Source organism: Parasteatoda tepidariorum, chromosome 9, assembly GCF_043381705.1.
Source record: "Parasteatoda tepidariorum isolate YZ-2023 chromosome 9, CAS_Ptep_4.0, whole genome shotgun sequence".
Classification (NCBI taxonomy): Eukaryota; Metazoa; Arthropoda; class Arachnida; order Araneae; family Theridiidae; genus Parasteatoda; species Parasteatoda tepidariorum.
The window spans coordinates 65,441,591-65,468,049 of NC_092212.1; the positions used below are offsets into that span (position 1 = coordinate 65,441,591).

At 31.9% G+C, this 26,459-nt stretch overlaps 1 protein-coding gene and 1 long non-coding RNA gene across 4 annotated transcripts in view; one reads left to right on the forward strand and one right to left on the reverse strand.

Annotated features, from left to right (window-relative positions):
* The window catches only part of LOC122272038 (uncharacterized), a 201,163-nt gene extending 183,742 nt beyond the window's left edge, over nucleotides 1–17,421 (reverse strand). The window contains exons 1-3 of one of the 3 annotated variants that reach the window (XM_043055026.2): nucleotides 16,757–17,414; nucleotides 7,079–7,667; nucleotides 5,095–5,561 (exon numbers count right to left, since the gene is read on the reverse strand). In XM_043055026.2, the coding sequence (XP_042910960.1) occupies nucleotides 5,417–5,561; nucleotides 7,079–7,467 (534 nt within the window). In that variant the 5' untranslated portion in view covers nucleotides 7,468–7,667; nucleotides 16,757–17,414 and the 3' untranslated portion in view covers nucleotides 5,095–5,416. Of the gene's footprint in view, nucleotides 1–5,094; nucleotides 5,562–7,078; nucleotides 7,668–16,756 lie in introns of those variants that run through there. The other 2 variants (XR_006226744.2, XR_011637827.1) reach the window with 2 other exon arrangements.
* Nucleotides 1–26,459, forward strand: part of LOC139426605 (uncharacterized) — a 207,800-nt gene that overhangs the window by 4,862 nt on the left and 176,479 nt on the right. The gene's annotated exons all lie outside the window — the stretch shown is intronic.

The window sequence follows — 26,459 nt, forward strand, 5'->3', positions numbered from 1 at the left end:
TTACATTTCTACTGAAAACACCATCCATACTAAAAGAACTTTTTTTAAAAAAAAATAATTAATAAATAGCATTGCTGTTGTCATTTTAAAATGACTTTGCACTAGCATCGACTGTTTTGTATAGTTAAAAAATTCAATTGAACTTCAAAGTGTCATTTTTCTGGCATGTCCCAAACAATGTTTCCAATAATAATTAGCTTCAAAACTTCCTATAAATTTTTCAATATCTAATTTTTTTGTTATCTCAACCGGTGGAAGCATTTCTAGAATATACGCAGAGGGTATTATTTACAAAAACTTCGTTTAAATTAATTTTTTCTGTCAATAATTTGTTTGTCCCAAGAAAATCTGTCATTTTCCTGGCTACTTTTATTCAGTGGTTTGTAACCAAAATAGATAGAGCCAGCAATCAATATCTTATGTTAATAGATTGATTAGATACCCTCCTATATGAACAAGTCTTGTTGCATGAATAAAGAACCAATTTTATAGTTCAAAATCTATTTCAAAATTTATTTCAAGGTGAGTAGGTTTTTGTGTTGTCATTTTCCTGGCTTCTTGAAACTATTAATAACATAAACTACATTGATTTATCTCAGTTATTTTAAGAAATCCTGTTGTTTTCTACAGAATATAAACATCTTAGGGCAAAATATTTAATTAAAGTTATATGCTATAAAAAGGTGAATTTGTCATTATCCTGGCTTAATAATGCCAGAACATTGAAGTGTTACCAGAATTTTTTTAAACTGCTAATACTGTAAGGAGGAAAAGCAAATATTAACCTAATACCAAGTTTATGTATGATTGTAATATGCTTGGATGTAATCAAAGTTGTTTATTTATTGATAGATTGATTATTGTACATAATTTTATTCTGTACATAGCAGCAACAGAATTTTTTAAAATTCTTTCTATAGTGGATGAAGAGAATTAATTTAAGCAATTTATGGTCCATCTAACATAAGGGCTTAAGTTGAGTTACCTACTATTAACTTAAAATGACTGTTTTTTAAACTTCTAAGCTAATATGTAATTTTCCTGGCATGCAAGATTTGGTGAATTTCTATTTTATTTTTTTTCCCGAGCAACACTGCTGTCTATAAGATATTAATAAGTGTAACTAAAGAAGTATACAAAAAAACTTTTAGATTATTTTCACGACTTTAAATTTGAAGAAATTTTTTGGTCCGAATTGTCATGTTTCGTGAGAATCACCCATATACAGTCAAACCCCGCTATAGTGAACACGGCTTATAGTGAACTCCCGGATATAGTGAACGAAATGCTCGGTCCCGTGCCTTGCTATACACGTATAATGTTATTATTAGTGGATATAGTGAACCAAAAAAGTGAGGAAGTTAGACAGGTTTAAAAAGCGGAATAACAGAAATTCAGGAAAAATTATCTGAGAGTCGGGAAGTGTTTCCATATCTGATGCTAAGGATTGCTCATCAGCTACAGATTACTAATTTTTATTTGTACGAAAGACGAAGAGTGATGAAAAATAACACATTTTCTGCTACTACATTATATTTTTCAGTCATTTATATGAATATAATGTAATAAAAGGGAGGAGTTAGGGGGAACTATTAGTGAAATTGCCTGCGTAACGGATATAGTGAACTCCCGGTTATAGTGAACAGAAATGTCGGTCCCTTGAAGGTTCACTATAGCGGGGTTTGACTGTATATGTAAAAAGATGCAGTTGGACCGATCAAGGAAAAAAGACGCAGGATGTTGATGAAATCAGAGTGACTTTATTTAAGTCATACTTTGTTGAGTGGGAGCGAAAAAGAAAAAGTTTACTCCATCAGCGATTATTCTTTTTGGTAGGGAAAATCTCGCAAAAAATCTAAAAATGTCTCTATTTAGGGTAAAGAGAGAAATCTTAGAGATTATTATTGGTTTAAGAACTAGTTCCAGTGATTCCCACGAAGCTTAAAAGGGAAGAATGTCTTTATTTAAATCTATGCATAGTTGGGCCAAAAATAGATTTAGAAACAGGATGTGGCTTTTAAAAGTGTGAGAAAGCAGTTCGACTTGAATAATTAATTAGTAATAAAATAGGAGTTGTTTTATAACGAAGAAGCTAATATAAAATGATCCATAGAAGCTTTTTAAGTTACATCCCCCCTCACCGAAAATTTCAACTAATATCTAAAAATTTTAAAAACTATCCCTTTGCAAAACTTTCCCTATGATGACACAATTAAAACTAAAAAAAAAAGTTAATAATAATATTTGTGATATCAACAAGATATAAAGTAACATGAATTATAAAAAAAAAACACATTTGCGCACAATGTAAAAAAAAAAAATTTTTTTTCTTATGGATTTTGCCTGGTATACCCTACACTGATGTTTTTTTTAAAGTCAAGTGCCATTGCCCGGTATACAAATGCCCTGTATAAACAACACTGATGTTTTTTTAAGGTCAAGGGCCACTGCCTGGTATGCATTTACCCGATACTTCAAACACTGATGTTTTTTTCTAATTTATCGTCAGTGTTTTTTCTAATTTATCGTCAGTAAGTATTAAAATATCGTATAAATGTAATTATATCCACGAATAAATTAATATCAAATTGGATATAATAAATATTTCGGACATTCACAAAAGTGACTATGCGATTGTTGACATTCACCGATGAAAGGCGACATTCTTTTGATTTCGGTCATTCACTGTAACATATCTCTTTTTTTCTGTGTCAATATGAGGTCATACTTTTTTGTGAACAGACTATATAATGGACTATGAAAATCATAAAAAAAGGTATCTTTAAAAAAGGTACCCTTAAGCTTATAAGTACCTGCATAAAAAAGGTGCGTCGTGTAGGCTAGTAAAGCACTTGTATTAAAAAGGTATCTGTAAGCTATTAAAAAANTAAATAAATATGATTAACATTACTAGAATCCAAATATGTAAAAAAAAATACATGTTTATTCAGAGAAAGTACGTTTTTGTGTCTGATTTCGTAACTTAATTAATAGTTAGCACTAATTAATTAGCATATTTGAGGTCACCCCCGGGAACCATTAAGATTGACGTTTAGATCGTGAAAATCCGATCATTAGAACAAAAGTTATTCAGGGTGATATCTTTTTTTTTTTGCTGACTGTACCTTGAACGTATTTTTCCAACATTGCCTTGCACCAATCGACACGTGCCTTTTTTTAAGCGTTTGTCAGATTATGCGGGATCCAACGCGAACAATTTTTTTTATGCTCAAATGTTCATGCTATATTTTATTGATACTAGTCATACTAATGTCCAAAGACGCCTCTATCTCACGGTATGTCACATGACGATCTTGCTTTATCAGTTCACGCACAGCATCGATCTTTTCTGGCACAACAACGGATTTTGGACGACCTGCACGGGATTCGTCCTGGATCGAACATCGACCACGATTAAATTCGTTATACCAATTTTTTACAGTGCTGTAGGATGGCGCTTTATCGCTGAATAAAGAATTAAGTTCATCGAAGCACTCTTGTCTTGACAATCCACGTCGAAAGTTATGAAAAATAATGGCACGAAAATGTTCACGATTCAATTCCCTTTTTTTGAAAGAGAAGAACTTTTCAATTTACTGTCAGCAACACAAATGAAGCTATCATGGTAAATCATCTGCTGAATTTATGTTTAAAAATATCAAACTTTCGATTAAAATCGTCTGCGGTCGCCTAGCAACACTTACTGTTGCCAAGGCCAGGAATATAAATAGCAACCCTCGTATTCACAGAGCATTCTATGTGCGTAAAAATAAGTAACTCTAAATATATATTTTACCGCAGTATTTATTTTTACCGAAACATGTTACGGAACAAAAAGTCTGATAAACCGTTATTCAAACAGTAATATCTACCGCAAAACCACTTTATCACTCTTATTAAATAAACATTACTATAAAATTTACGGCAAAAAGAATTTTATGGTAATATGGATATTTTTCTCTCTTCTTCGCAAATTAGGGGGGTTGTTTTTATGTTTATTTCAATTTAGTTGTGTCTAGCAGTCAGTAGTGTAATTTGGTGATGGGATTTTTGTTTCAAGTAAGCTTTTGCGCGTACTATTCTTACTTATTTGTCTTGTTTTTATACATCAGTATTTGCTTTATGTATTTTATATTTTGTATTGTATTCTCTTCCTGGACTTTGGCAAGACCTTTGGGGTGCAGAGAGAGAGAGCAATTTTAGACTTTTGTCGTGTTCTCTCGATAGAAAAGGTTTTGCTTTTATGACTTTTGGAGCTGGTATCCCCTGAAGACGTCATCTTCGGTTGTCATATTTCATTGTTCCTTTTGTTTCAATTCCTTTTGGATTTTCAGCGTTTTTCCACTGTAAGTAGTATTTTTAATTGCTTCAAATATTTTGATTTTTTTTCTTAATATGTAACTGACTTTTACAAGGTAAAAGTCATATTTCAATATATTATTCTTGGCTTCTTAGCTTCTTGGCTTTATAATTATTAAGTCTTCAGTCTTTATAATTATTTCAAAAATTCATATAAAACGCTACTTTCTATCCAGTTTTCGCTTAAAATATAGGCAAAATGAAACTCACGAAACTCTACTATTATTTAATAAGTTTTAATATTAAGAAATTAATTTCGAAGATTAATTTTAAAAGATTAACACGTTCACTCCGGCGTGACCCACCGGGTCACGCTAGATTGTTTCATCTTGGCAGCGCACCGGAGTAAAAACTGCTAAAAATAAATTTCATTTATTATTTTTTTTCCGGGAATAATAAAAATCCATAACTGCCAATTGTTTTTAACGGATGAAATTTTTATATTGAATTGCTTCTTCGTCTTGATAAATTTCCTTTCAGTGAATTGTTATTGTTGAGAATACATTAACTCCCCCCGAATATTGAAATAGTTCTTCTACCAGTATTTTCACCTTTCCCGGCTTGAACGTGTTAATTTAATTTTAAGAGATTTTAATACTCTACCATTTTTCTTTATAATTAGGAGCATTTGTATCTTTGTGTTACGGTGGGAATATTTGATCAACTTTATTGTGTTTCTATCCATTCGAAAAAAACTGTTTCTTATTCTAAAATTAAATAATTCATAACTTGAAATTCGAAACATGTTTATTTGACTAAAAATTTCAAAACAATTATGCAGATTTTTTTAAAAATAAGATGTTTGTTAGCAATACTCAACATAGTTCTTAAGACAAGAGGAATTACAGTTGTTACTAATTCCTACTTAACAATGTTTCGAACAAAATGCCTGACTCTCCAAACAGGATATAATTAGCTGCGGAGATTGGCCTAATTCGTTACTGTTATATGTAACGATGTTCCTAGCAAATAATACAAATATGATCCATAATCTGATTGGAAAATCCATAATCCGAGTCCTAAATCGTCATGCAGGAAATCACCTTTAAGAAAAACACTAGTGGTCCTTTTTCTTCGTTTTTTTCATCCTTTTGAACAAGTTCTTGAAAAAACATCGAAAACGAAGTTTCTTGGTGTTCTTTTTCAAGATTTTATCTTGTTTCAATTTAACACCAATATCTTCCACTATATCAGGGACCACGCTGTAAAAATAAAAATAAAAATCTTTCGTGTACCATTAATTTTAACTCCTAAGCAATTTGATTTGCAATGAAGTTCATCGCTAATACAAAAAAAAATTATTATAATTCGTAAAAGCTCTAAAAACTGAAACTGTACTTTGACAACTGAAATATCGATTTGTAGTAAGACAGTAGTATGTAATTTCTAATAATTATTTTAATTTCGTTTAAAAAGTAACTTAATTACAGATTCGTAAGAACAATTTTTGAATATCATTAAAACATAAAATTAATTCAATATGATTATTATCTTTTATTTAAATTCAATAAAATTAATTATGATTCAAAGTTCCCGTTTCACTACCTGTCTCATAGTCTTTTAACAAATAAAGGGAAAACACATCACGTAATCATAACTCAGTACAATCAGAAACAATTATTCAGATGTAAATGAATAACTGATAGAACAATTCAACAAATGATCTTATTTAATTCTTTAGTGCTGAGTTGAATGATTACTACTTAATTTCGCTTAGTTCTTTTGGATTGTTTTTTCTTATTTTGATCCATTACAATTTTGGAGTTTTTAAAATAGGCATCTTGAAATAAATTACAATATTGCTGAAAATGGTCTCATTGAAATCAACATAGTGAAAGTGCGGCTCAATAAAAATAATATGAATTTCGAAAACTGTATGAAAGATGAAAGATTAAAGCAAGGTAAAAACAAAAAAACTTTTCGAAACCTAAAAACTCTCTACTGTGGAAGGTGGTACTGAAACTAAAGTCAAAACTTGTTTGATTGCCGGAAGGTAAAGAGAGATTGTAAGGCTCTAATTTTCTAAATATTTCGATGTTTCATCCAGCAATCAAACTAGCGTTGATAATTTCAGTTCCACCTTTCTCAGTGTGGATGTAAGAAATTTTGATCTTGTTTGCTTAATTGCTGTTCCGTGACCATTGACGAAATATTTATCCAGCAAATACTTTAAATATATATTGAGATCAGTGATTACGGTAAATGTTTTGCGCAGAAAAAATGGTGTTTCGAAAAACAGTAAACAATGTTACTTTTTTACAAAATGAAAAAAAAAAAAATGAAAAAAAAAATATTTTTTGTTTTAGATACAAATCTATCGAAGTCATGCTAAACAAAAACTGAATAAAAAAATTAATAAAAGAACTTTAAAAATATTTTAAAAATGTTTTTCATTTTTTAAAAGTCAAAATTTTAAATTCAGTTGTTTTTTTAAATATTCTTTTTGGGATTTGAAGACGAAGAATGGGAAAGAGGAGTATGCATATTTTATTGAGAAACATGCAGAGAGTATATTATATCGACGTGCCTTACTCCTAGCTTTTAACAAAAATATTTATAAAACATTATTTTGTATATTCAATCTGAATTAATCACGGAAATTTCCTTAGGTATATGTGAGTTAAGACTTAGTTAACTTTGTGAAAAATAGTTTTTGCTTTTGTTAAGCTTTTTGCAGCATATTATTTATGTGTGAAATACTCAAGAAATTTTAAAATACCTCGTTTCTGCCTCCGAACTATCAATGGAATTACAAGCCATGCTATCTATCGATTTTGAAGAGCAATGGGCTTCCACATTTTCTAATCCATAGCAGGAATCATACTCTTCATAATTTTTATCACCATTAAAGGATCCATCCATATATTCTTCATCCGCTAATGATTCATAAGACGAGCCACGGTAAAGTCGTTTGATTCGTTTATATTCCCGCAAAATGAAATCCGTGTTCGTCAATTTGTAAAGCTCGTCTTCATCATCATCATTCAATTCAATGCCAGATCCACAATTTGATTCCTCATCCGATATGAAGGCTTCACTAGTCAGAATCCTTTTTGGGATTTGTTCAGGTTCTGACTTGCTTTCTGAAGATTCGAACACAATGTGCATGTTAGGAAGACTGCGGAATCGTATCAATTCACGAGTCCTCCACTCATGACCAAGTTGAACCTCCAATTTGAAGCCTTCATCAGCACGACAGCCTTCCTCAACAAAATACTTTCGAGCCTGACTACGAAGTCTGGCCCTCCATTCGTCATAATACAGTTGGTCGGCGATGTCAATATTCGCCCCTTTACTTCTCTTTTTGGCTGTAAAACACAATAACCGAATGAAGAATATCACATATTTCTGATAAAACATCAACGTTTCCTTAAATTATTCATTATAATCATTAATTTAATTTAAAATTTCGTAAGGGCGCGAGCGTGATATGCAAATAAGTCGTTTTTGTTAATATTATTTGCATATATATAGCTAAGCTTTGTATATACACAGAAGAGTCATTGCATTATGACCACCATCCATCTATAACAATGGGCTCGAACAGGTTTTCATGGTTTCTCGCCCAGGAGCAATGTTTTTATGGGGCACATTAGGACTCATAATCCTCATAAAACAATCCCTGACGTCTGTGAGCTACTTGAACATAGTTGCAGACTAGGTTCGCCCATCATGGTAATAGTTTTTCCTGCGGGGGATGGTGTTTACCAATAGGATAATGCACCATGACATAAGGATCGAATCGTCGAGGCACATTCCAGTGACTTTCAAGTCATGTCTTGGCCCCCAAATTCACTTGACCTTAATCCAATTGAGCATTTGTGGTTCTACTTGGAAAACTAAATTCGTGCTGCCACGCTACCCCCTTGCAATGTGAGGGAATTGCAGGACCAGTTGGTGAGCGCTTGGTACCAGATACCTCAGACTACCTATCAGCACCTTGTGGAATCAATAACACGGCGGGTGCTAGCAGTTTTGAGGGCTAAATGTGGTCCTACATGTTATTAGCAGGGTGGTCCTGATGTAATGGCTCTTCGGTGTATACTAAGCTAAGGATTCGTCACATCGCCAAATACGATAAGCTCGTAAATTTGGCGAATGAAATTGTGTGGTGGTGAAAGTATTAGCGAATGGTTCTTTGCACTGGAAAGAAAAATTTATGCTTAACTCAATCCTAAAGATTGCGTCCAAGTTAATTTTTCTAAACAAATCAGAATTTTTTTATTCGATGAGAGTAATTTTCGATAGATGCGCCGCTTAACCAATTAGAATTGGGTCTAATTAATATAACCCAGAAACAAACTACTGTAAAATAGTTATTTATGGGAAAAAAATTTATCATAAAATTGTTAATATTAGAATTTGGCGAAGTCTTTTAAAAAAAAATTGCGAATATTTCTGATATTTTGCTAATTTACTGGCTAATATTTTGAAATCCTTAGCGTCGGTCCCGCATATACAGTGGTGGCCAAAAGTGTGGAAATTTTTTGAAAGTTTCATGTTTTTCAACCTTGTGTGCTGGTAGAATATATTAATTTTCACTTAAATACAAACGTTTATATATCAAATTGAAGGCAATTTAATGTAGAAGTTAATAATAAATACAGTATTACAATATCTGTATTACAAAAAAAATTATGCAACTAATAGTAAGATCTATCTTAGATTTGCATTTCTTTATAGTGATACTTACACAATCAATACTTAGTAGGATAACCCTTCTTTTTTAAGACAGCTTCACAGTGTCTTTTCATCGAGTGAACGAGTGTTTGGAGTTCAACTTTCGTAATCACATGGTGCAGAGAATCAATTATAGCTTCAATAAGTTATCTTTTATTGGATGGATCTTTTTTTCGTACAAGAATTTTCAAACGTCGCCACAAATTTTCAATTGGATTGAGATCAGGGCTGTTTCCTGGTCATGGTAATATATCTATTCCTTTATTTTGAAACCATGTTTTGTATACTTTTGCTGTGTGGCATGGAGCTGAATCCTGCTGAAAAATAAATGCTGCGTTGTCGGGGATGGATGGTATCAATTTTGGTTTCAGGACAGTTTCAATGTATTTTTCGGCATTCAGGATGACATCAATCACTTGAATTCGGCCCACACCATCTGCAGACATACATGCCCAAATCTTGACAATTGTTGGTTTTTTTGTAGTTGCTTCAATACCATCAGGATGAAATGCTTCACCTACTCTACGTCTCACGTATTTTCTATAATCACTACCAAAGAGCGATATTTTACTCTCATAACTCCAGATTACCTGCTTCCATTGATTTTCTGACCATTTAATGTGTTCTTTTGCCGACTTAACTCGTTTTTCGCGTTGCTTTTGATTTAAATATGGTTTTTTCCTTGGAATTCTAGCTTGTAGTCCAAATCCTGATAACCTTCTTCTTATTGTTCTTGAACTTACTGCAATACCCGTTGCATTCATTTCACATCTAATGGCATGTGATGAAAATTTTCTATCTTGAAGCCATAGCCGTTTAATTTTTCTGTCGGCAGTAGCACTTGTGCATTTTTTCGGCCTGATTTGGCTTTATTTTCCACTGATTTCGTTTTTTCATAACGTAAACAGAACTTTCGTACACCAGAACAAGTCACTGAACCACCAATTTGTCTTGCAATTTCAGCATAAGAGAGGCCAATTTCTCTCAATATGACAATTCGGCTTCCTTTTGTAGATGTCCAATTAGTTAATCTTGTTGATGACATTGTTTAAAATTAGTTTAATTAAAAAAAGGATTTTAAATATTCAAAAACAGCAATACTCTACTTAATTGCACTAGTATGCATTATTCCGCAAAATATTTCCACAACAATAACTCTTTTACCATTCAAATAACCTAAACTATAGTTACAGACATTTGATTGGTCCTAAGAACAGTGTTTGTGATTGGCTAGTACGCTTTTATTACAAAACACGTCCTTATTCAAAACGATTTATGTTTGTTTGTTCTACTAAAATAAACATAACTTTTTTTGTAGTAAGGATATTTTAATTCTGTTTTTATTATTAAATTCTACATTAAATTACCTTCAATTTGATATGTAAACGTTTGTATTTAAGTGAAAATTAATATATTCTACAAGCACACAAATTTGAAAAACACGAAATTTTCAAAAAATGTCCACACTTTTGGCCTCCACTGCATATATTAGTTCAATTATAATAATTAGTCTTCCATTAATACTCTTTAATAATGTAATCAATTTATACGAATTTGCTTAATTACTGTAAAAGTTACAAAAATAGTGCCAATGTAAAATATTGTCAAATATTCCTTTTTTTAATTCATCGAAAAAGGATCGCTTTAATGATTTTTTAAACATCATCTAAATAATTGTTTTACAGCATCCCGTATGTCAATTATGAATTTATTTATGCAGTCGAATATTAAAAACGTTGAAAATAAACGTAAAGAAATGAACAACAAATACATAATTGTCCATTGCTGTATCTTTTTTTTCGCACTTTCTCGTTCCTATGCCTCATACATACAAAGCACATAGTATAACATATCTTCATTTGGTCTTTTAGACTGGTATTTCCGTTTACTTATGCTAATCTACGGAATTATTCTTGCGTTTTTGAAAACATGTCAGAATGTGTCAGAAAAATGCCAAAAAAGTTTTGAAAAATAAGCCAAAAAGTTTTTTGTAAATTTATATTTGTAAAGAATTTTATGTCGGTAATATTGGCAGAAATTAGTATTTACCTAATAATATATATTATGTGTGAGTAACGAAATGTTAAGTTATTTAAATTCCCAATGCTTTATGAAATTGTTTCGAGTAATAAAGACGAAATCTTTATAAACAAGAAAATATTATAAAATTCTTAAGAACCATTTATTTCAATTAAATGTATTTAATACTTTAAATGCGAAAAGAAGACTGAAAATTTCAATTCAAACCCATAAAAACTATTGTGTATATGCAATAGAAATGAGGGATAAAATAACTTTATTCTTGTTCTAATTAATCTTTCAAGATGATTGCTTTTTTTTTATACTAACCTGTTAACTAGGTACTCATACACATGATCAACTCGTTTTGCAGTGGTTTAATTTTTTCTTCATTAATTATAAGTAATATCATCATAGTTAAACATTATCAAACACATTCCAAAGTCACGAACATAGCATAGATTAGTAAAATATATATATTTCATTTTATTAAAATAGTGCTAATATTTTTAAGACTTTAAGTAAGCTTATGCTTCTTTCAATTTTTAGTTGTTTAAGAAGTTGATCAGTGAAACATTTATTTAACGTCTGAAATTTAAAGGTTATTAATTTTGAAGATCTAAACTTATTTTTCGAATGGCAGGCACTGAACTTTATTCGTTTCGTCTAAGAAGATGCCAGAGTTGTTACTCATTTCGCGTTAACCAGTGGGCACCTGTGAACCAAAGTTACGGAGGCGAGTAACTTTGCCCACGCCACACTGCCACAAACCCGTTCATAGGGTGGGCCGCATTCACTCATCACACACAACAGAGGACAACACAAGAGAGAGAAACATCCATGCCCAGAGCGATATTCGAACCTGCGACTATTGGGTTCGCAGTCAGGCGCGCTAACTACTCGCTCACCTGGCGGGCTTGCAAAAACAAAATCAAAATATTTTCTTCCAGTTTCCAAGGAAATTCATAAAATTTTAGGACAAGTCTAGAAACTAAAGCTTCGAATTTTTAATTTTTGAGCTTTATTAGATTAATTTTTAACTATTTAAATATGTATTTTTTCGCTTAAAGAAGAATTGGAATAAGTTATAAATTTTTTGTATGGAGAAACTGTTCTCTCTCATGCTCATAAAAACGTACTTATGCCAAAATGGTTCAAAAGAAAAGTGCAATATATTTGGAAGTTTTTGTAGTAATATTTCAGTTAGCAGTTTTTATCAGTTAGCATCAAGACTTGTTATGCAAAATTTGAATTTTTCATTACGTACAGATTGATGTGTTTTTTATGAGAAAAAATTATAAGCAAATAAATTAAGGTGTAAATAGATTATCTGCAACATTATAAATAGCAGGTTTAAAAGTATCAGTAATAAATAAGTAACTTAACTCCCAAATAAAGTAAATAATAACTAATACTAGCATATATTAACCTCATATGCTAGCATATCATATGCTAAATGTTAGCAAATATAATTTTTTACAATTATAGTTTTATAGTCTTAATAATTATTTAAAGGACACAGATAAAAGTTGATTAGTACTCAAATGCATATAAATAACATAAAAACTTTTTTCAATATTTTTTTAAAGATTCAGTATTTTTTTTTCTTGCTCAATAAGCTGATTAGAAAAATATTATTGAAAATTCGAAATGTAAATATTTTAATAATTTGTAATGCTTACGTTTACAAAATCCCAACATCATCAACAAGTTTCTAACGAAACCAAACATTTTTTCACTTTTCAGAAAAGCTCTGGAAATTTAAGCTCAAACGTTATGTGTATAACTCACAAGCTCAAAAATTAGAATGATTGAATTTCCGAAAAACAATTATTTCTTGTTGTTTTCAATTGTTGAATTTTCTGAATTTTAACTGAAACAGATCATTGTTAAGGATTAAAAAGTCACTTTAACAATTGTTGCTGGAAGTTAGTTAAACGCAATCAAAATCTATCTAATTGTTGTAAACTTACCATAAAAAGCTTTTAAAACTGATTGTTATAAATCAGGGGATAACTAGAATGCGTACTTTATATTAAAGTATCAAAAATCCAATATTTTAAAACTTGTCTTAAAGCATTTTGCATAAATTAGTCTATATCTATTGAATTAGAGTTACATACAATCCTGCAGGAGTCGGAAATATTTGTTTTGTATTATAATGATTTTTTTTAAAAATCACTATAATCCATAAATAATCACTGAAAAGTTATAATATATACTCAATATCAAATAATTGTTTTTATTAAAATCATGAATACAGAACACAAATTACATTAGTAAGATACACTTCGATTAGCAGTTTTTTTTGTCAATGATAGTTTAAGTCATGTCGGTTTCATTTCAAGGCGAAATCGCTACTATTTTTCAATTCTTTATATCCTTATACACATGTGCACGATTACGACGAATTGAACTACGATGAACTATAATAATAATAACATTTATTTACATAACAGAGGTAAGTTCACACAAGCTGCGGAAGACCGCAAGCAATCCTTTTACATGACAATCACGACTACAACTACTGTATTACAACAAACTTAGGGGAGGCAGCCGGTAGCTGCTTACTTCGCTCCTTTTACATTGGAATGTGAGCCAAAGCGCCTTGTGCAAATTAATTCGGCACAACACATTTCTGAGTAATTTAAAATTTATAATGTTTATGATAATTATATTAATGTGGTAATACCATTAAAATCTTCAATACGTTTTTAGTCAAGTGATAAACATTCTTTTAAAAATTATACTATGTTATAATTTTAATTCGTACTCTCCTTTAGTACCGCATACGCATATCAATGACCTCTAGAAGTGGTGTTCTTTTTACTCATGCAAAATCGACCTTAATAAGCTTAGGGAGTTAAACATTTCTTTCCTTTTTCAATACCACTATAACTAAAGCGGTTTTCTAATCTAAATATTACAATCGTATAGAATTATTTACAATCCTATAGAATTATTTATAATCCTATAGAATTATTTACAATCCTACAGAATTATCCTATAGAATTATTAAGAAATTATCAACTTCCTCACTTCATTTCGGTCCATCCGAACTTCGTGAGGATAAAAATGACGCCATTTCCGAAATGGCGTCAGTTAATCATTAAGTCTTTTAAAAGGTGTCAAATATTTTGCCAAGTAAAATCTTCCAAAAAATATTGCTTTTAAAGGAAAGATTGTTTGCATAGAGTAAGTGTAGAAGTGTTTTCATATTTTTCTTCCTACAAAAGTATTTATATAATAGATGTTAAAGAAAAAAAGTATTTTGTTAAGAAAACACACAATGAAAGTTTCGGTTAGGTACTTTTATTTACGTCGCACTAAAGCTACACAGTAGACTTTTGGCGACGTTCTGTCTTGGAAACATCCCTAAGTATCATATGGAGACAACATACATATGTCACATCCCGTTTCATAGGGATGACACATTCATACTCCATTAAAATTCCGAAGATAGTAATTTTGATCTGAACCAGGGCACGATCAATCTCCGATCCAGAACCTTGAGAGGTATTGTTTTATTATGGAAAATTTAAGGACTTTGTGACCCGACAGATTTATCATGCACCAGTCAGCATTTTGTTTGCGGGGAATCATCGGCAGACTGGAATCAAACTCATGACATGTAGGACATGGGCCCGACTCCCTATCAGCCATATCATACAGGTCCAGTAAAAGTTTCATACTATAATTTAAATTTTTTTGTCCATCTTAACCCGTAAAGTCTCCAATTACTTGCCATATATTTTGAACATAAATTTCTTTATTCATTTCAAAAGTACGTCAGTCAATGTTCAATTTTTCACATTAAATTTTCGATATAAGGTTTTTATTTAAAAAGATTAAGAGGAAAATTTGCACAACATTTACATAAAAAGTATGCTTAATTGCTTCGAAATGCTTTATATTAGAAAATAGTTATATTATGAAACAAAGGCAAGAAACCCATAAATTTTCTAACTTTGTCTTTTTCTGTAAGGGATGTCATCAAGTTATTTTGCCACTTAGGAATGCTTTATTGACTTTTATTCAAGTTTTAAAAAGACAGTCTAATTAACCTGGGTAACCTTAAGCACTCAGAATTTTCATTGATTATTTTAACTCTATGCATGCATTTTATTTTGTAACCATCGTTGACGACCGAACAAATTTTTGAGTTTACGACGATCAGTGTCGCTTTGTAATTTTGAGCCCAATGCAGAAGACAAGGGAACTCCTCAATTAAGTATAAGAGGAATTCACCTTCACGGAAGCCTTTTTAGTGGAGCTTACTCGCATTTGCCTTACATGGCGAGGAGAACCACGAAAATTATCCACATTAAGTCTGACGCAAGGTGACTCTAACCCATGATTTCCGTCTACACTTTTTTTTTTTTGGGGGGGNGGGGGGGGGTGCGGAATTCGTATTGACCTGGCATTGCTGGGATTCGAACCTAGGGTACTCATTGAGAGGTGAGTGCTCTATCCTCTAAGCCCCTGCAGCGAATATTGTGGAAAAGGTCATGCTTAGTATGGCAGAGTACGATAATCATTTCTAATTTCGTAATGAAATTTCCGATATGATTCACAGTGAATGCGTGATTAAAAACAAAATCTCTGAATTTGTCAAATATGTCAGCGTTATGAATACTTTTTTCACGGTAAGATGTATTTAACCTGTCATCTAGCAATCGGACAGTTTATTGAGCTTTTAGTCGGTGATTGATCTCAATAATAATTCCTAAGATTTCGATGACGATTTTTTTCCTTCCTCATTTCCATGTTTTCAAAATTTAACGAGTTTATGCTTAGATCCTTTTTGAGTTGGATTTGTTCAGGGTAATGATAGCTAAACACCATCAGTAATATTTAATTTCGTATGAATGCAGGTACTACAGGAAAATAATATTTTTAAATTTGTGTACTATTGTATACGCAATGTACAAAGAAAAAATAAGGAAATGTGGGCTAAGAATTAATTAAGTAATGAAAAAAAGAATAGCATTTCTGCAACAGCTCGTTGTGTACTGAAGGATCATGGAAGTTAAGGCTTCTCATTTACGAGACTGACAGTATGATGACTGACAGACAAAGAGATCAGCATTCAGCACAATCCACAATTACTTCTCAGTTAAGCTAGTTCGCACTGACCTTAGCTATGCGTGCTTTTAAACTGCCACTAAGAATCGAAACATACACTTTGGCAGCAACTACTTTATATACTTAAGTGGAGTTTCACTACCTTCAAAACCAAGGAACATTCATACGCCTATAGAATGTTCTTTTGCATTACTTGTTGTAAAGTAACCAACACCTAATTTGTTACTTAGTAACGCTAAAATATATAATTACAGTAAAATATAATACACATAAGAATCAGTAAAGTTAAATTTGGAACAAAACTCATAAGTTTAGAATGCGTATATGCAATATTTCATAAAATAAGATTTATTAATCAAACATACACACAACACGGGCTGAATATTAATATAAATTCGATCAAAACCGAAGTGAATCGAAGTTAAATACTATAAAATTAAATTATACAATTTGCAAATTAGTGTAAATCTTATGAAAACTTAAATATACAATAAGAAACATACGTGCATTTTATAACAGTTTATATGAGTAGTTTGTCAAATCAATCCGACAAGAAGATAGAAATTAACCGGCAAATAATTAATTACAATCAATAAAGAAAATTGGTACTTACTTGGAATTAAAGAGACTACTACGAGTTTCTCAATTCAATCTTATAAGACTTGGTCACACATTTCATCAGTACACTTCATGTAAACAAACCACCATTTCGTCCACCACATTGTCTATTCTATGAAGTAGCACAATTAATTGCCTTTAAATCTCTAATAACAGTCCAAAAGCATTTGTTATACGTTTAAAATATACCATATCATCATTTACACAAGAAATTAGTTAAATAGTTTAAATATACAAAAATTATTCGTAAAATCGGAGGGAAGCAATGGGAGCTCCGAAAAATACGAACTTCTTCTCCAACGAGCTGCTAATTTGTGTAAGCTTTATCAGTTATTGGTTTAAAGATTCAACTATACGCCTGGAGGTGTGAAAAAAGAATTAATTCGGTATTAACTTTAAGTAAAGGGATCATTCACAGAGATAAATTTCAGGATTTAATGTTCAATGAAACATTAAGGTTGTTGTTGTTGTTGTTCATTTACATCGCACTTCATTACTGCACGATGGGCTATTGGCGACGGTTTGGGAAACATCCCTGAGAATGATCCAAAGACATGCCATCCCAATTTTGCTCCTCTGCAGAGGGGGTGGCACCCCCGCTTCGGTAGCCCGACGACCTGCACGCGAAGTCGAGCACTTTACGGTAGCACAGTTTAACGAGGACCGATACCGCACACCCTCGGTCCCCAGGCAGACTGATCCAAGTGGTCACCCACCCGCACACTGACCGCAGCCAGTGATGCTTGACTTCGGTGATCTGATGGGAACCGTGTCTTAACGATCAGTTCACTGCGGGACGAAACATTAAGGAAAAACATATTTAAAGAAGCATTGTAATCGGAAGTGAGAATTGCTAAAGAAAAGTATAATAATATTTTCTTAAATACGAGGATGACTATAATGGAGCAATTGGTGATGTAATTGATCTAATTGAATTAGATTGTGAAAACAGAACAAAAATCGAAATAAAATTTTCCTTCGTTCCTCGAGATGCAAAATTAAAAGGATGTTATCCAAGTGACATATCAAGTAAAGTAATACATTTTATGTAATATAATTAAGTGCAAGCCATGGGATATAAATTTTACGGTTAAAAGATATGGGATTTCTAAAATTTATTAAATGAATAGTGCCATGTGATTAAAATTATGAACTTTTCAAAAACTGATTACATCAATTAGTTTCATATCAAACATATTCTATAGGTGATCCTCGATATACTATTCAAGTTTCCGAGAGTTCGTGGGTTCAAACCCCACCGGCCGAAGACTCCCCGTGTAGTAAAGTGACTGATGCACGTTAAATCTGTCGAGTCGCAGAAGTCCTCCATGTTCCCATAACAATACCTCTGGGGATACTGGATTGGAGATCGATCGTTCTCTGATTCAGGTCAAAATTACGATCAGTGAATGAATGAATTGATGTATGAATGGGTCCGCCCTATAAACGGGTGCGACGTATGGTGCGGCAGAATTCGAACTCTTGTCCATAGATGGCGCCACTAAAAAACAAGAAATGCACATTCTGCCGTAAATTTGCTCGGTTTCACCAAGCAGGCTTGCTAGTAACATTGGAAACAACAACAACACTATTCTAGTTTTATTATCTTTAACAGGTTGTCGGTATTCCTCTGCGTGTATGCATGTGTTTACTCACCATATGCAAATCCGCAATTCTGAACTATATCGCACCAAATTTGGTTTATATGCATTCAAAGAAACGGCGGACTTAACTGTTTACTTTAAAACTACGTATGACAATTTCTTTGTGCTCTACTTCTCGAAAAAAGAGTTTTCCGTTTGATATGATAAATATTTTTTGAGCTGTGTTGGCTAAGGGAATAGAGCGTTCACCTTCCAATGAGGTGTACCGGGTTCGAATCCCATCGATGGCTGGTCGATACGAATTTTGCATCCGTCTTGCACCGACCGCAGCTCTGACGTATAATATCCTGAGTGGTAGATATATCATGAGTTTGAGTCCTCTTGTCGTCAGATTAACAGTAGAAGGTTTTTATGGTTTTCCTCTCTATATAACTTAAGTGTGAGTTAGTTCCATCAAAAAGTCCTCCACGAAAACACATTTCTCCCAATACTTGATCCAGGAGTTTTCCTGTCTTCTGGATTGGTTTCAAAATTTCAATTGCACGTATCGAACATTAGTAATCATAAACCAAAAAAATTGGATCGGCTGTTAAACGACTGTTAATCAGCTATAAACTAAAATAATGTATTTTATACTGAGTCGTGGTGGCTCAGGAGATAAAGCACTCACCATCGCATGAATCGCCCTGGGCTCGATCGCTACGAATTCTGCAACCAGCTCGCCCCGACTACAGTCTTGAGGAAAAATATCCTCAGTGGTTGACGGATTATTGGTTTAAGTCCCCTTATCATTAGGCTAACCACAAGAGGTTTTCGTAATTTTCCTCCCCATGTAACGCAAATTCGGGTTAGTTCCATCAGGAAGTTGTCTGAGGGAAATTTTACTCTGTATTTGATCAAGGAGCTCTCTTTTCTTCTGGATTGGGTTTAAAATTACAAACCTATGTAGTTGAACATTTGTAGTTGTAAGCCTGAAGTGGGTGGGCTGTTCCACGACTGTTATAAATTATAAAATAAAACCGAATATTTTATACTGAGTCCTGTGGCTCAAGGGATAGAGCACTCGTCTCCCAGTGAGATGACCCGGGTACGAATCCCAGAAGTAGCTGTTCGAAGTGGATTCCGCACCCGAATGACAACCAATCACAGAGCTGATGAAAAATATTTTCAGTAGTAGACTGATCATAGGTTACAATAAGCTCACCGTAAAAGGTTTACTGTGGTGTTTCCATACATTTTACAAAAATGTGGTTTAGCTACATCAAAGAGTATTCCACGAATACAAATATCTTCCAATATTTGACCCCCTTTTTTCCGGACAGTGTTCAAAATTACCGAGTTGAATATAGAAATACTTTATGTTATAAGAGATTTCCTAGCTTGCAGCTCTATTCAATCAAAAGTTTTATTTTTCTTATGATTTTATGCATTGCTTATCTTTGGTGTCATATATTATCACATTTAAAATTAACAGTAATAATTTCGCGATATATGTTGATGACATCACGAACTACTATTTAAAAAAAAAGGTGTATTATTAGCCCACGTACTTCTGTTTTTGATACTTATGATTTTCAAAACTGCTTCGATAAACTGTTTCTACAATGGAAATTCTTCAAGAATTAATAAAATAAAAATGAAGTTATCTATTAAGCTATAGGAAAACTGAAGTAGACTCTGAATATTTCAGATTATATGATACTAGATACACAGAAGAGCCATTACATTATGACCACCCTCCATCTATAACAATGGTCTCGTCCAGGTTTTCTTGGTTTCTCGCCCAGGAACAATGTTTTCATGGGGCACATTAGGACCTATATTCCTCATAGAACTATCCCTGACGTCTGTAAGCTACTTGAACATAGTTGCAGACCAGGTTCACCCATTCATGGCAACAGTTTTTCCTGCGGGGGATGGTGTTTGCCAACAGGATAATGCACCACGTCATAAGGGTCGAATCGTCGAGGAACATTCCAGTGATTTTCAAGTCATGTCTTTGCTCCCAAATTAACCTGACCTTAATCCAATAGAGCATTTGTGGTCCAACTTGGAAAACGAAATTCGTGCTGCCACGCTACCCCCCCGCAATGGGAGGGAATTGCAAGACTAGTTGGGGAGCGATTGATACCAGATACCCCAGACTATCTATCAGCACCTTGTGGAATCAATGCCACGGCGGGTGCTAGCAGTTTTCCTACATGTTATTAGCAGGGTGGTCATAATGTAATGGCTCTTCGGTGTATACAGTTCATCTTTCTCTTTTTGAGTTGAAACTTTAACTCATATTACGGTAAATCTATTTGTATGTAGCTGCACCGGAAGCGTAAAATCAGATTCTGTACAGGATACCGAGAGACTGAAAGATCCAGACTTGAAGAGACGTAATGATTGAGATACTGAAGCTAAAAACCATAATATTGAAGTTTTCAGGTTCATGTTTCAAAAATACTGACAAACCCCTGTGTTTCCAAAGTAGGTACTACAAGTATCTAATATTGAAATTGAAACAGGGGTGAACAGTTTTTTTTCTCTTATTTATATAAGAATTTCATGATATTTACCTTCGTCAACTAAAAAACCTCTCTCAACATTTTATTGCACAAATTGGGAAAAAAAAATTACATCTTAATGTGAATTTCAATTAATACATGTATTACAATTAATGTGAATTTCGAACACATTTTTTTAAAATAATTTAAATAAATTATTTCACAAGTTTATTTGCATATTTTATTTTGATAAGGTTGTGATACATCTTTATACATGCTTATACATGTTTCACTGAACATTTAGTTTTTTTAATCTTGATCGGGTATCGTAACATCTTGGCAAACGATTCAAGGAGATCGAATAGGGTTACTAAACTGATCCCCAACCATATACCTACGAAACCTCCAACATTACTGAACAGTTCAACATCCTAAAAAATACGCCATTAAAAAGTTAACAGAAGCATTACAAATAAATGCAATCAAAAGGAAATTTAAAAGCAAGTCTTAAGGTAGCTGAAGATAATAAAATATGACATTCTGTATGGTTGCAGCATACGAGTATTCCGTTTGCTGTGATTGTTTCAGAATTTTCCCCACTATACAGAAATGTCTCTTAAAGGGCATACTTTCAAATCTTTCTTTACGCACCCATGAGTTAGTTTAGAACATTCTATATCGGTCTGTTTGAAATGAATCTAAAATAGTTTTTGTTTTGTTTCAGTGTCTTTGATTTTTGAGGTATTTTTGTTCAGGAATTTTTATATGATAAATAATGATTTGAATTTAAATATTTCCTGTGTTTTTTTAAAGCTGGAATTACTTTTATGAAAGATAATGAAATTTATCAATGCTGTGTAGTTTGCAACAACTGGTAAAGGTTATACAGTTTTGTAAGAATTTTTTTTTGAAACCTGCAGGTTTTGACTTATCATCCATTTCATTTACAGATTCTGACATCGAGAAGTTGTATTTGTCTTGTAGTTTTTCCGGCATAACCTAACTTATGATAATTTACTGGCAAAATGGAGGAAACTTAGTTACACTGACAGCCTTTCTTCAAAGTACCATTAGACCGATTTAAATAGGAAAATTTATTAAAATTGTTAAAAAAAGCGCGAAAATAATATTTTAGCCGATACAGAGCTACTAATCCAACGCCTCATAGATATAAAGATCATGTTCACAGAAAGTATCAGATTTAATTATCTATTATATTTATTATTTACATTACAAAGTTTCACACCAACAAGATATCAGTGCATCATTTTGAATTGAACATAATAATTATACGTTTATATAATCAAAAACATCAGGCATGCTCATCTTTACGTCAGACATAATTCTACCAATTACAAAAATTTCCTTCTAATGCAAACAGATTGTATGTGAAGATTATCGCCGTTAATTTGTAATTATTGTGTTTTATAGCATTACCGTTTTAATACCAGGGCGAAGTATTTCGTAAATAATCATGTGTGAACAACATTTTTGAATTCAACAATATTTTGACGAACTCAGAAATGGAAAAACATGTTTTTAAAAAGTCCACATGAATCTACACAATTTTTATTTATTATTCTGCACATTCTGGTACAAAGAAATTATAAAGTAGAATAAAATATCAAAAATTAATTTTGTGGTTGAAATATTCAAATATTGTAGTTGAAACATGCGTTTCCACTTTTAGAAATCAAACTCACACTTTTGACAATTCAGTTATTCTTGAGCACTTTTTTGTAAATTTCGAGTAATCATTTCGTTTCGAAATCACGTGATTTGTGATGAAACGCGAACTCTCAAATATATGACTAAAATAGGTCCTTCAATTTAAACCTCATAGTAGTGCATTGTGGGACATCGATAACTAGAACGACGAAACTATAAGAAAAACTTGAAAATAAAGTGACAAATTTAGCCGACCGTACTGCATGTTGGTTATGGAGTACGTCTCCTACAAGATAGAACGGGGGTTCGAATTCCATCTCAGGCATGGGTGTAATTTATCTCTCTGTTCTGTCTGTCTTTGTTTCGTTTTGCCACTTATATGATGCCAGCGTTAAAGTTATTATTAAATAATTGCGATATATTAGGGACTACGAGGTTCTTTTTTTGGGGGAAAAAGTAGAATGATAAAATATTTCTTTAATTTTGACGAAATTCGTTTCCTAGAAGAAGTAACGATAGTTATTTCGTCACATTGACAAAATTTTTGCTCGGAGCTTATAACAATAAACGATTTCGTCAATAACGAAGAAAGTTTCGTTATATTTGAGCATCCATTTCTTATAGTGTGTTTTTCTCCTTAGTTTGCGATGATAAGAAAAAGATATAAGTTTAGCATGGAATTAAAATAAATAAAGAAGAGAAACTAAATTTCTTTCTGATTACATTGTTCAATGGACATTTCAAAATAGTTATGCATGAGAATTGTTTTTTTTCAATTTTGGTCATTTTATTTTTTTGATTCAGTTCACTATGTGGCGACAGCCTTTACAAATTTTAAGATGGAGAGATTTAAATATTTGATGTTCTTTGAGAAAGAAAGAAACTTACCTCAAATTTGGCAGAATGAACTACTCTTGACAATCTGTAATTTGTGAAAAGGACCTTAAACAGTATGTGTCGGAGCCTAATAATAATAACAACAAAAGAAAATTAACGCTTTGAATACTGAATGTTTTGTTAAATTAATCAAGATATTAAAATTTTGTTATAAACATATCAATATTAATATGGCTGATGAAATGCAGGTTAAATTTNGTGAGGATTCGTGAGAAGCTCATCATCAGGGATGTTTCCCAGACCGTCACCAATAGCCCATTGTGCAGCTCTAGTGCGACGTAAATTAACAACAACAACAATGCATAATAATAAATGCATACCTGAGCAACTAAAAAAAATAATAAGGCAACTGGCTGCTTTGTTTTTGAAATGGGCAAAAATTTCTGGCACTACAATTTTATTTTGACGTTCAAATAAATTCTCCCGGCTAACATAAAGGGAAGTTGTTCTTTTAAAAAACTAATTCTGAAAAAATTTGCATAAATAAGTAGTTAATAGTATTTCTCAACTATTGCACAATACATAAAGTATTGGTATAGTAGGAAAATGCTCGATGTGTCTTATTTTGTTAACTTAAGGTTTTCTTAATACTTATTAAGCCCTTTTTTATTAAACCATTTTGGGATTACAAATTAATGTAATTAGTATATTCAGATAATAGTTTTAATAATTTTTTTTTAAAAATTATGAATAAAATTGTTCTTATATTTTGCTGCAAGGAGACAAGAATGTTAATGTTTCATTGAGGGTTAATTGAACCTTGACAATGATTTCATTAACCTCAGAATTTAAATCTGTTTGGACGAAAAGTTTTATTGCTTGAATCAGTTTGATACAATTAAACTTTTTAAAATAATTAGAAATTAAACTTATTCTTTTATTTCGTTAAGAGAGGAGTAGAAAGAATGAGGAAAAGCAATCAAACCCCATTAACATTGCACTATTCATGCATTAAATCATATAACTTGAGTAACTTTAAGCAAAAAAGATAAAGCGTGAAATATATTTTATCAAAATTCCCTAAAACACGACTAGAGTAGATTTTGGATCAATGAATAAAAAGAATGTTTTAAGAAAATTCATGGAATAATGGAAATGATAACTTGTTCGAAATGTAACTATTGTAACTATTTTATTTTGATTCAAGAAAGGGGTCATTTTATTGTTTCATTCAACTTCTGAAATTTCAATTGTAGGTAGACTGCTTCACTTTCGAAAAAATTTTTCTTTAAAGCAATATTAAAACAAAAAATATTACTAAAATAAAATAAAAAAAAGAAATCAAAATTGAATAGCTTTGATTTTTTTTGAAAATTGTGACAGCATATTTTCAATCTGAGAGCCATAACCATTATCGTACGAAAAATTTATTTTAATATCGCGTTAATTATTTCAGATTAATATACTGTGTTACTAAGTGAATAAGAAACTGAAGTGATAAGATAAAAACTTTTATAAACTTCTGAAAATATGAAGAGATAAAGTCGATGTGTTGCAAACGTTCAAAAACTTACGTCACGAGTTATTCACGTCTAGCGAATCATGAGAATAGCAATCGTTTTTCTAGTTTTGTTTGTGTCTTTAAATAAGTTTTATTTTCAATTTTTCTATAGCGTAGTTTTTCCAATTTTTTTCACTTTTCTTTTTCGTTTTTCATTGGCAACTTCACATTTTATGTTTTAAATCATAAATTTTTTTTCATTTCCGTCTGGCGAGTCTTTTGAATGGGCGTTTATTTTAGATACCTCTGTACACGTCGACTTTCATTACAATCTTCATATTTTTCGAAGCCAGTAAAGGTTTTACTATCAAATATTTTGATTAGTATCTAATGCTGAAAGAAGTAAATTTCTGCATGTTATTAATTTAACAAGGTTCACGAGGTCCTTAAAGCGTTCGAAAAACTGAGGCATCTGTATTGAAATTATGAAGTTTCCTTTAAGTTTAAAATTAAAATTTCTGAACGTAAGATTTTGTAATCAGATATTTGGTGTTACTGAAATCGATTATTGAATGTTGTAGTGAATAAAAGAGTAATAAAATAAATTTATCTTCTTAGTTTTGCTACCACCATTAGTTTCTTAAGGACCTTACAAGCTGTGCATAAAGGAGACTATCGTATCAGATATATGTATGTAATCGCATTATGTAATCATTTCATCACGGAAAACAAAATGTTAATACATTTATAAAGTTTTATCTAGAATAAATTAATTCAGACTTACTTGCACTGAATATCCATTTCCACACACTTGTTTAGCAATAATTGAAATATAATAAAGTAATATAAGTAAAGATAATAATTTTGTTCTACGAACTACATTTTTTAACTAAATACAATGTTTTCAAAAATTTAGAAATAATACAATTTAGCAACAGTCAAACCTTTAATCAATGAGGTGATATAAGTTGATTGTAAGCCATAAATACCAGGCCCGACAGTGAATTGGCGATTTTGTAACATGTATTATAGTTTCAGTTTAGTTGAAGTGAGGATAACGGTACACTACAGTCTCGTAGAAAACTACTAAGCATTCCTAATTATAATGCTGTAAGATTTCTTGCATACTGCAAGACTACTTATTGATTGTTTTTGATGGGATGTTGAGTTTGAAGCCAACAAAATATGTTGAGTCATGATGGATTGCTTTTATAGGGCCATCAAACAGAACCATCAACCCATGTTGGTTTTGCTCATGTTGGTTCAGCATAATGTTGTTCCAGATCCTAACATGGGATGACGATCAGTCTTTATGGTAACATCAAAGAATATGGAAGCAGAGAATGTATATATATATATATATATATATAACATAAAAAGCTTCAATTAATCTTTTTATGTTAGTTTCTTTTATAAAACTTCATCCTAATTAATTATTCTAAACGAAATACTTTCTCACACTTTTAAAAGCCACATCCTGTTCTTAAATCTATTTTTGGCTCAAGTATGCATTTAATTAAGAGCAGGACATTTTTCCCTTTGCTCTTGTGTGGGAAACGTTCGATCTATCTCATAAACCAATAGCAACTACTAAGA